Raw genomic sequence first — 12,924 nt, forward strand, 5'->3', positions numbered from 1 at the left:
ATTATTATTATTATTATTGTACGTCGCTCTGGATAAGAGCGTCTGCCAAATGCCAATAATGTAATGTAATGTATTCATTTTAAAAACATATTCCCCAAAAATATATATACCAGCCCAACAAAATATATGCCCTCGAAGAACAGGATGTGCTGACTGAAATGAAGTGTGGACCCTTTATTTTCATGCATACATTACATTAAGTTGTGTCATGACAGAAAAAAAAGCATCTATACTAAACTATCACAGATTTGCAGTGGACAACATTCAACAAGAACAGGCGAGCGTGGATTTGCCCGACCCCAAAAGCGTATGTGTGGCAGATGTTATATGCTGAATAACTCCATAATAACCATTTTTCCTATAGGCTATATTTACTTCCTTCATTGAGGCATTTCCATCTCAGTGGGCTACTTACTATGGAATGTTACAAAATGTGTTTTGTGGCTTAACAAGCATTACATTAAGGTCACTGTCTCGTAACTTTGAGATTGCCTTGGCAGAGAACCGATTGCGGCTAGGAATAGTAATTGATTCCATTAGCTAAATTAGGAATATTGTGGAAACAAACAAACCGCCAAATAAATACCATCTGCTTCACAGAGTTTCTAAGTCCAGTTCACAGTTGAAACTTCTGTGAAGCTGTCCGAACTACAGTCCAGAAGCAAAGCTGGAAGGTTAAGAAGATTTTTGTATATAAAAATAATGCCGATTTAGATCATTTGTCGTCAGAACATTGTTCTTTCCATAGATGTGTCCGAGATAACTAAAATGTTTACATGCCAATTCCATTTTGGCCCAAATATTCACATTTCAGCTGTCGGTGTTCTTATGTATTAGTTCTTGATTTAATTCTCTGAACTCTATGAATGAATAAATAGGGTCATGTTACCTAGCGATTTGATCAAATCAGAATCTGCACCACCTTCTAAGATCTTGATAAATCAGCTGTAGCATTCAATATAAAATGCACAGTTTTCGGTACAACAAAACGGCATTTTAGATTTTCCGACATGCAGAGGTAGCTAATATTAGCTTACCAAGGTATTTGCCTACTGCCTTATTTGCTAAGCTAGCATTACCCAGTTTAATCGAGAAAGCTATAGCTACCAGTGGTGGAGCTTGAGTATTGGGACAGGGGGAGTGGAGCAAGTTTAGGGGCCCCTTTGTCCCAATTATTTTAGAAAATCACTGGAGTCAGATGATGTGCATCTGCATATTGCACTTTTTACAGAAGCCTAGCTCATATGACCGCAAGCAATCATGCATGTTATCACATTATCAAAGTAGCCTATGGTAAATAAATAATACAAATAAAAATGTTTCTGACCCCCTGAATTGTAGGTCGGCCTACCACCCAAAGACCATATTCCTTTAATGGTTGAAAATGTAAAAATTACAGCCGCCACGGAGTTGATTTTGTTGGAGAAATATTCAAAATGATTGTGAACTTTCAGCTTTCACAATGACTGAATGTTTGCTAACCACATTTTTGACACTTACAGTTGAATGATTAAATTGAATCGACTGCATAAAACCTGAAATATGAATTCCTTTCCTAACTGCACTGGGAATCACACTCCACCTTTCATGTTTCACAAATTTATGAAAACACAAAAAAAAGGTGCCTTGCATTATTAAATAACTTAGCCAACTAACACGACTGTTTTGAGTCAGAACCTTACATGTTATTTGCATACAGTGGTAAACTTACGAACAAGCAAGCTGACTGAATTTGGCTTACCAAATAACTCAGAAACAAGTAACACTCAATTTTGCGGATAACAGACAACAGAAAAAAAACCCCGATATCTTAAAAGAGACCCGACATAAATACAGATGAATATGATAAATAAATATACAATATTTATCATACATGAATATGATGAATAAAAAATGCAATACCCATCTGTACTACACATTGACTCAACAGTATAATATCTAATATCCTCACAGTGGTCCAAACTAGACTAGCCTGTCCTTAATGGACTCAAAAATTCATATGGACACCGCCCCTGTAATTTAGCACGTCTTCTGACTTCTGATCAAGTGTGACTGATGGTGTTGTACAATTATGTGCATTATCGGCCCAAACCAAAGATCACCATGCTCTGATTACAGTGCAGGCTACATTATGGCAAATCTGTTAGGTAGATAGCTGCTGAATCTGTTAAGTACATAGGCTACTATTGTCATCACTATTAAAGCCTATGTAGCTCGAGATTTAGGGCCCCCCTTGCGGGGCCCTGGTGCCGTCGCACCCCCTGCACCCCCTGCCCCACAAGCTCCACTTATGGTAGCTACCCAGGAATCCAAACTAGCAAACTATAGAAGATAACAGTTAGACATTATATTCAATGATTTCTCAGATAAAACCTAATAAGCAAGCTAGCTAGTTAAGGTTTGCAAACAGTAAACTCAGTGGCCAGCAAATATTTTTACTATTTTTCTGTTAACCGAGCAGGAAAAACTGCCAGCTATACTGTATAGTACTTGCAGTGTTCAAATTAAAAGACTGCTATGTAATTTTAACTAAGATGCTGATATTTTTTACAGCAATCTCCACTGTTTTATGAAGTGCATGCTTTCTTCTAGCTAGCTAGCAGTCTTTGACACATCTATGCCTACATCCTGGAGAGTGCTCTTGATCTGTTTGACAGTTGAAAAAATATTTTTTTGAAGTCTTCTGTGGTCTACCAGACCATTTTCTATTGCCGAGCTCACCAGTGTGTTCTTGCTTCCGAACATTGCACCAGCTATTTGACACACCCAATATTTTTCCTATGTCTCTTATCAATTTATTCCAATTTCTCAGCCTGCTTTATTGGCACTGGCAAGTATTTAGTTGAGAAAACGGCAACAAATGCAAATTAAACACCTAGAATACACTCTAGACCTTGTGTTAGCTTTCTTGTGCATGAACTAATGATGTAAGGACACTTAAGTGACCAGCTGAACAGCCAATTGTCCAATTTAGTTTTTCTCCCCAATATTAGGGGACTATGTAAAAAAAGGGCAGCACACAGATTACACAACATGGATGTAAATTCCTATTAAAATGTAATGAAATGAAAATCTAGTCTACATTTTAACCTCATATTCATTGTTTTATTTGAAATCCAATGTGTTTGAGGCAAAACAACAAAACTATCTTTGCTTTTAAATGTAAATGCAGTTTCACCAATTTCAATTTGCGCTATGGGACTGAATGTCTACATTTGATTTGTCAAACAAGATTTATTGTTCACTATATAAGCATCATCAACATCACTGTTTCACTTTGAACCTCTTTTAACTTTTTATACACAGCTTGGATTCATATACAGTGCCCACCAAAAGTATGGTAATGGTAGTGTGAAAATTGGTATGTGTGGTACATATTACATATTGTGATGTTATATATTGTTATATTTATATATATTTGACCATTTAACAGATATAGCTGTTTTTGTTTTATAGGCATACTTTATAAAGATTTGAATCCATGCCATTATTTCAACATTTATGAAATAATATAATTTTGGCATAAAAAAAATAGGTAGAAAACTATGTTCTGCTATAAAGTTTGAAAAATGCTTTCTGCAGTTCACTCTGGCCCCACCCCAATCATGATGTCAGAGTACCCTTTTTTACATTATATACGTAGAAGTCAATCAGATATCCAGTCAGAAACAGCACAGAAACTGGGGTATCAAGTACATCAACTTTGACAGCAGAAATATTGAGGCTACACTGCAGGATGCCAATCTCTCATCAGCAGCAAGAATTCTAAGGCCAAAAAATACAGAAACAAGCATTCTGGAAGTTGTATGGACAGATGAAACCAAAATAAACCTATACCAAAGCAATAGAAAGCCAAAGTGGTGAAAGTGTGAAGTCATCCAAAGCATACCAGTTCATCTGTGACATGTGGAGGAGGTAGTGTCATGGCTTGGGCATGTATGGCTGCTTCTGTAACCGGTTCACTCATCTTTAAAGATGATGTGATGGGGGATAGCAGTAGTAGGATGAATTTGGAAGTGTATAGATTTGTTTCTGGCTGTGTTCAAAGAAATTCATCCAAACATCAGCAAATTAAATCCAATCAAGCCAGCATTTCACTTGCTGAAAAGGAGACTGCCGCACCCCCCCCAAAAAAAAAGAAAAGAAAAAGGGTTGTAGGCTTGATACAGTTATTGCGTATAAGGGCTATACAACCAAATATTAGACTTTATTGCTCTGATTACTTTTAATTTAACAAATTTAAGTAATCTGCACAGATAAAAATGGGGGGGGGCTCTGTTTCTGTAATGTGGTAACGCCGTGAAATAAAGGCCGATTGTCTGTACTTCTGTCTCAAATCCATATTTTGATCTCAAATTGTATGGCAAAAAATAACACATTTCACACTACCATTACCATACTATTAGAGGGCTCAGCAGAGTATTTCTTACAATGGACAACTTGTACATAGCACTTTGACAAAATCATATTGTGATGAGTCATTATTAAGGGCCAAATAAATCATTGGATATATCTACACTTACTGGTAAAACTTATATTTATATTAAAATTTTCTATTTAATATTTAAAATGAAGCATCTTAATGACATTATTTAAAATTACACTTGTCTTACAATGTCAATTGACAATATCAGATTTTACTACGGCAAAAATAAATGGCAAGTAGTTTATAAAATAATACATCCGCAATGTCAAGTTTAAGATTAGTGTCTGTACTGCAAGCACCTGTAATGCAGCATAAATTAGTTTCAGTTATCAATTTTAGCTAAAAGCTAAACATTTTAAATATAGAAGTCTGGACCAGAATATATTCAAAATGTTATACCAATCAACTTTGTGGAAGTGTAGTGTGACTAATATGAGAAAATATATTTACATCAACCAAATTCTTTAAGAAAGCAAAGACAAATACACCAGCCTCTACTTCTTTTAGTGCACAGTTCACCGCCTGAGCTTGTCACCCACCACAGCTGGCCAGGATTCAATACCAGCCACAAGGTGAATTACACAGTGTTTTAGCTAAATCAGTCACCCCACAACACCATGTAAAGGACATTGAACCAGAAATCACTTCAGTTTTACATTAGAGATAATAAATCACAACTTTCTCACCTGTAACAAGTAGTTCGGCAGTGCTAGTGGCTTGTCCAGAGCCATTGGTGGCTCGTATAGAAAATCTTCCACTGTGCGCGGCTGTCACGGCAGGGATCGTCAGTACAGCGCGGCCATCGCTGAACGAGATCTGTGCACCGGGCAGAGCGGCAGCAGAAAGAACCTGGCCATCACGAAACCAGCTCACCTCAGGAACTGGAGTACCTGTGAGTAAAATTCAACCATGCATTTAAGGAATGTACGTGAATGATTAAATTTGAATATGACTTCAAAAATTGTATTTTGAAAGCTGCTAGTTAAAAATAGTTGAGTCATGTATACTTGCTTTTGTGACATTAACCAAGAAATACTTAATCATGGTTAATGGTTCTTCACGGCAACTACTATTTAAATGACTGCTTTAGATTCAGTTTTAGATTCAGTTCAACTAATTTCAGTATTTTCATGCAGATCAGAGATATAGAACTGTAGAGATGTCATCTAAGAGCACAAGAAAGTTTCTTCTTACCACTAACTTGAGCCTCAAACGTTGCAGCACTACCCTCAAGTGCCACAACGCTTTGCAGCGGCTGTGTAAATGTTGGCGCCTGTGTTGACATGGTGGTAGGCACCCTGAGAAAAAGAAATACAAGACAACAAAGTAACTATAATTGATATATTAAGAATATGTACACTTCCCAAGATTCAAGACTATTTGTTACTGAAGAGGGGACAATGTGCACACAACTTAATGCAGGGGTTATTTTTAGCAATTTTGGAAAGAGAGGATCTAACTAACTGGTTGTATAGCCTAAAGCACCTGGTCCTCTCCAGCCTGACACTTGAGAGACCAGTGGCACCATGGGGTCTGGGTGTCAGGGCAAACCCCCCTGTCCCAGCAGTGACTGACACCTCACAGACGTAGCAGCAGCAACTGGGAGTCGTCAATCAGTATTTAGTACTCAGTCAATATTCCCGTGCCACGTGCCATTAAATTTGCCTAAAATCATAATTTTCTTTGTCTATAACACTATGATATTTATCTTCACTTTGGTACATTACAATTAACAGATGTTCATCTGCATTACATTGTGAAAATCCAAAAAGAAACTGAATGACATCCCACTCATAGCAGTCTTAATTTGTATTCCAACCATAATCTTTATCACATTTTAAACAATAGTATCGATACTTTATTATACTTAGTTCATCTGACTGTGTAACAATAAATGAACATTTCAAATTAATCTGTATTATATTGTGAAAATCAATCCACATAATCAAAAGAAAACTCAATTCTAAATAATAGACATACTTGGTAACTGTAGATGGACAAAGGGATAGACAATGTCACCACATAAAATAAATCAATAGATAAATAAATATATAAAAAAATACATAGATAAAAGCAGAAACCAACAAAGTCAAAATCTCCAAACTATATATTGCCATACATTGCGAAAAACAGACTGGGCCATTTTACCAAACTGTCATGGAAATGAGAATTAGTTTTCAGAATATTTACTGCCAGGAATTGCACATGGTTTCATCTTAATTCCATTGTTCCTTAAAATTTTATACCCCCCTTTTAAGCCACATTGAACAAGTTCATATTGACAAACATTGGGAATCTTTGTACTTCAGAAAAAATGACATCCAATTTTTTTAAACTTCCTATATCTGAGTCAGGCAAAATGACAGAAATGGCGGCTTCCAAAAATAATCTGTCCCAAGTTTGATTGACAGTCACCATGTGGCACATAGCTGTTGGTGCAACTGATATCCCTACTGCTGATTCCCTTAAAAAGACATCACAGCCCAGCTGGGACACCAGTCTAATGCTATCAGGAGCTATTCTTGGCCATTCTGAAATCATTCCACAGTATACTACCCTTGAAGAAGGAAAGGTTCTATTTCTCAAAAGTAGTTTATTAAGTCCAGGATAATAACATTACTTTCTAAATAACAGCTTTTTAAAGTTTATAGTTGCTACCACGTTACATGTTATGTCTGTATCCTTTCTCACGATTCAATAAGACATACACATATCAACTTGTTCTAAAGAATGTGAACTGCTATATTGGTCAATGATCAACAGATTAATGGAACAAAATTCACTTACTTGTATTCACAAGGATGCCTAGAATCAATGGGACTGAGCCCAGAAGTTTTATCTCTTCAGACAAAATCTCCTTATCCAGAAATATTTCAGAAAATCCAAATGTGAGAACGGCTGAGCCTCAAAAGAAACAAAAAAACAAAACTACACAGAGTGTTAGCCGTGTAGTTTTGCTTTTCCCTTGCAATCCCTACACCCGAGGCAAGGCTGGGAATGCTCCAACTACTCAGAAGTGCTAACATGGTCGTTTTACTTTATATACCCCTGGACCAAACAGCATCATCAGTGCAAAGCCACTCCCCATTGGTCACCTCAAAGGAATCATGGGAGTGAGAAGCCATTTTATGCAACCTCATACCTGTCACTCAATTTAGGCTACTTACAGTTGTGTAGACAAGGTTGAATCAAGCTAGATAACCCCACTTTCTGCTCAGAGAGAACCAAGTAGCTTTATACCTTAAGCTGTAAGAGACACTGACCTTCATCACTCTCACCGGCAGCAAGGTATTCTCCAATATGCGGTCATTACAGTAAATAATTATTTAACCCATGCATGGCCAAATGGAAAGAGTAGCTGTCCCTGTCACTCAAATATTGGTGTAACCCCTTTCTATGAAAGAGGCAATACTGTACAGACTGTCAAAGATAATATAATATAATATTAAATATTATTTAATACTTTGGGGAAAGAGTACATCTACCTTGCTGTTTAATAATGACAATTTTAAATGCAAAAAATGTGTAATTCAAATGGAAAAAAAAAAACATTGGATAAGGGGGATACCATTGTGCATATTTTTTGTTTTTCCACATGTGTAAAACTAGAAGATCAGAGCAGTTTCTCACGTAGAAGTGACCTAGGTGTAAAAACTGGCCCATCAGCCACTGCTTTGGAAGGGTTTGGAGAGATTGGGGTCAGGACGTAGGTCTCGGGGTGTCAACAAGCTGCATAATGTAGGCTTTAGGTGGGAGGTGTAACACTTGAAAGATAGCGTTTTTAAATAACAATTATAAGCTGTATGTATATAGCTTTATATAGCACATTTCATACAGAACATATAGCTCTAGTGCTTTAAATTCAGCACTAAGATCTGGTTATCACAAAGGTACTGAAAACGTATGCTACATTCTTATTTCTAAAGTACTGCGTTTTTGTTATAGACTCATTAAGGGACAGAAACAGAATTGTCTGGGGTGCTGTGGGTTATTTGTATAAGCATACGCATTTTTAACAATATTGCATTGTCAGCTTAATGTCCATGAATGTACAGCAGCTAATTGTAGTGTTGCCAGCAGTCCTGTAAAATATGAAATCATCCCAGCATTTTAAAGTAAAGGATGTGTTCTATCTAGCTAGCCTATTAATTGACACGGACATGGTTGATTCAGTAGCTTATCTTTGAGAATGATTAACTAGGTTTATAGTTTAACCCTTTTTAAATATAATTTGGTGGTTGGCTAGAGTGATAATGTAATGTTACTGAGTTTTGTCTGTTTGTTTATTGTTATTCTTGCCATTTATTATTAATCGTATCTGGTTCATTGTTTGCCATTACAGTCCATTGCATTCATCAACCCCTGTGATGTCTGTGTCTGAATGTTTTCTGAACCTGAGTCTGCGTGCTATACTATTCGGGAGATTTCCGGGTTTCAACATTTTTTCCCCAGTGTCGCATTCCTTACATCCTGCTTCTCTTGCTAGCTAATGTTGTATAGCACTATACTTACTAACAACTACCAACATATATATTGTACAGTACTAATTATATTAATACACTTACTGTCTGTCTAACTAATGAACTAATAGTCACTTATTTTGGGTAATTTAGATTTAAGCACGTAACCAACTTACTAACATTATCTCCAGCTTCTATTCTGTTCTATCACTGATTACTTGCTTAGTTTCAGCAAAGTGCACCTGTCTCTCGTTATCACTACGTCTCCTAACACTATGCAAATGTCCACTCCATAATCCGGAGCCGTATGTCTCACGTGTGGGTCTATGTGTTTCCAGTCTGCGTTTTTGTTTCCCCCTTGTTATTGTATCATTACCTTATAATGTTTTCTACCTGTTGTCCATTTGTTTAGCCCACCTCACTCCTGAGCCTCGCCTAGTTTGTCACCTTCCCTCATGTATTTAAACCTCAGTCTCTGCTTTGTTCTTTGATTCATTACGACAACCCTTTGCCTTGTTTTTCCAAGTTTGCTTTGCCCTCTTGTTTAGTCTGCCTATCTGATTGTTTGGTTTTGGACTATCCTTTTGCTACATCAACTGATTTTTGCTTTAGCCTACCTGTACTTCTGTTTTCTGATTTTCTGGATTATGGACCCCTGCTTGTTTTTCCAACGTTCATTTTGCTTTTTGTTTTGGCTTGTTGTCACATGATCTCTTGGCTTTGAACTTGGACTGAATAAAAACATTTTTGGAATATCCCCTGGCCTGCATTTGGGTCTTCAGTGCTGTACATAACAGATAACAAACATGCTGTAAGACAATGTGACCGAAAATCAAACAGAATATTTGGTACGGTCAGTTACAGTGAACCTATCATAAGCACCTGATGTTTTGTACATACCTACATGGTCCGAGCTGTCCACACCATAGTGCACAAGACATACAAAAAAAACTAGCTGAAAATGCAAAAATTAGGTTGTTACCCTTTATTTTGCAATGAAATACTGACAGTCGCAAACAGATCATAAACCCATCAACAAGTGTGAAAAATCTGAGGGTGATAGGTACGCAGAACTACATGATCTGTGAAGCAACCCATTGAATTCACATGAACACGGTTGATTCTGTAGCTTATCTGTGAGAATGATTCGCTAGGATAACAATTTAGCCCATTTTGAATATAATTCAGTAGTTGGCTAGATAGCTATCCGTGATAACAAACATGCTATGAGCACATTTGAAATAAAACCAAACTGAATCTTAGTCATTACGCATGTAAGTTTGAAAATATTTCCAGTGGCAGCACACAAGTTGTTTTTCTGTGTGCAGCATCTGCTCTCGAATTCTACTGTTTAATCGCACTAGCCTTGGCACAGTAGAAGTTGCCCTCAATATGAGTGCTGACAATTTTTGGAAATATAGTGATAATATTTTACTGTAGTCCTCATTCATTCATTTATTATCTTAACCTGCTTATTCTGAACAGGGATGCAGGGGGGCTGGAGCCTATCCCAGCATACATTGGGCGAAAGGCAGGAATACACCCAGGACAGGTCGCCAGTCCATTGCAGGGCACACACACCATTCACTCACACACTCATACCCATGGGCAATTTAGACTTTCCAATCAGACTAACCTGCATGTCTTTGGACTGTGGGAGGAAACCGGAGTACCCGGAGGGAACCTACGCAAACTCCACATAGAGAGGCCTCAGCTGACCGGGATACGTACCCAGGACCTCCTAGCTGTGAGGCGGCAGTGCTACCCACTGCACCATCCGTGCCGCCCTTATGTAATATTAAGAATAATAACAGTTGTAACTAGGGGTGAGCGAGTACGGCATTAAGAGAGGCATGGTAGTTAGATAATGTCTGAACCACACTTGCATTCAAAACACAAAAATCGCCAGCCTAGTCGTTTCGCCATTCTGGGACCAATATATATATACCTATAGAAATATATTGGTAAGGCAAACAGGCTATTCAAATGAATCCTGAAAATGTCATAAAAATCAATTTGGTAGTTTTTATTAAAAAGATTTCATAATACTTTTTTTGTGAACTCATCTGTTAGCTAGCGACTCTATAATGTAAGACATGATGCAACTGTTAACGACACATGGAACATACAATTATACAGTGCATCAGGAAAGTATTCACAGCGCTTCACCTTTTCCACATTTTGTTATGTTACAGCCTTATTCCAAAATTGATTAAATTAATTTTTTTCCTCCAAATTCTACACACAATACCCCATAATGACGTGTTTTGAGATTGTTGCAAATTTATTAAAAATAAAAAACTAAGAAATCATAAGAAATCAATGTACATAAGTATTGACAGCCTTTGCCATGAAGCTCAAAATTGAGCTCAGGCGCATCCTGTTTCCACTGATCAACCTTGAGATGTTTCTACAGCTTAATTGGAGTCCACCTGTGGTAAATTCAGTTGATTGGACATGATTTGGAAAGGCACACACCAGTCTATATAAGGTCCCACAGTTAACAGTGCATGTCGGAGCACAAACCAAGCATGAAGTCAAAGGAATTGTCTGTAGACTGCCGAGACAGGATTGTCTCGAGACACAAATCTGGGGAAGGGTACAGAAGAATTTCTGCTGCTTAGAAGGTCCCAATGAGCACAGTGGCCTCCATCATCCGTAAATGGAAGAAGTTCGGAACCACCAGGACTCTTCCTAGAGCTGGCCGCCCGTCTAAACTTTCCCCAGGCGTTTACATACTCTCGCACAGAACTTTGCAGGTTGAATAAACATTTTCGCCTGTCCCCTGTTGTTTACAGCACTGCCTGCGCTGTGGGCATCCTGCGACGTCGTCGATATACTCACAGAGGATCAAGGCGGCATAAAAATGTGCACAAACATACGGACACTAATATATGTTCATTTTGGTCCAGCTGCTGTCCTAGACTGTGCCATTTCCCTCAAATTGACTATCGAAATCTTCGTCCAGTGAAACGCGCGTCTCCGCTGGAAAAGACTGATGTCGCTTCTAGTGATCATGTTACCTGCAGCCTACTGAATATCAGATCACTATCTAACAAAACTTTTATAATTAATGATTATATTACATCGTTTAACTGTGACTTCCTTTTGCTTACAGAAACATGGGTGAATTCTAATGATCAGTGTAAATTTATTGAGGCATGCCCGCCCGAATATAATTTTTTTAATAAGCCCAGATCCAATGGCCGGGGCGGAGGCATAGCCGTGTTATCCAAAAGTCAGTTCAAGTGTAACACTGTATCGGTGAATGATTTCTCTTCTTTTGAAGTGCTCATGTTTACTCTGTATTGCAATGCTCTTGTTCCATGTGTGGTGGTTTATCGCCCCCCCAAACCAAACAAGGATTTTATTTTAGAATTCTCAGATCTTTTATCTTTTTTAGTGTTCAAATATGACAAATTGATTATTGCTGGAGATTTCAATCTTCACATGGATGACATATCAGATTCGGCTTCCACCGAATTCTTGGAACTAACAGATTCTTTTAACCTAGTGCAACACGTGTCAGGTGCAACGCACAATAAAGGGCACACGCTAGATTTAGTGTTTACGCTTGGTCTGGAACTAAATAGCCTTGAGAAGAAAGACTTTTGTGTCTCAGATCATCTCAGCATCTTATTTGATGTCCAACTTCCAGTTATATGTACAAATGATAAATGTGTTTTTCGTTCTCGATTCATCAACATACAAACAGCTGAAATGTTTTCTTCACCATTTGAAAACCGTATAGTTAATTGTACCCCGCTATTAGACACAGAGGAATTAGTAAAACATTTTAATAGTGTATGCTTGGGCATACTAGATGATATCTCCCCTTTTAAAATTAGGTCAAAGTCAACCGAAAAGAGACTCCCTTGGCTTTACGATAATGATTTACAAAATTTAAAGAAAGAACGAAGGCAAGCTGAACGAAAATGGAAGAAATCTAATTTACATGCTGACTATCTTCATATGAAAGATTTGTTTACAAAATTCAACCAGGCAGTTAAAAATGCAAGGGAGAAGTATTTTTCAAAC

General features: G+C 37.6%; 1 protein-coding gene across 7 annotated transcripts in view; it reads right to left on the reverse strand.

The window, feature by feature from the left end:
• Window positions 1-7,423, reverse strand: part of LOC133123817 (titin-like) — a 208,738-nt gene extending 201,315 nt beyond the window's left edge. For all 7 annotated transcript variants that reach the window (XM_061234427.1, XM_061234424.1, XM_061234426.1 and 4 more), the window contains exons 1-3: window positions 7,214-7,423; window positions 5,621-5,724; window positions 5,113-5,316 (exon numbers count right to left, since the gene is read on the reverse strand). In XM_061234427.1, the coding sequence (XP_061090411.1) occupies window positions 5,113-5,316; window positions 5,621-5,711 (295 nt within the window). In that variant the 5' untranslated portion in view covers window positions 5,712-5,724; window positions 7,214-7,423. The remainder of the gene's footprint in view (window positions 1-5,112; window positions 5,317-5,620; window positions 5,725-7,213) is intronic.
• Window positions 7,424-12,924: the final 5,501 nt, after the last annotated feature.

The sequence above is a fragment of the Conger conger genome, chromosome 3 (assembly GCF_963514075.1).
Source record: "Conger conger chromosome 3, fConCon1.1, whole genome shotgun sequence".
Lineage (NCBI taxonomy): Eukaryota > Metazoa > Chordata > Actinopteri > Anguilliformes > Congridae > Conger > Conger conger.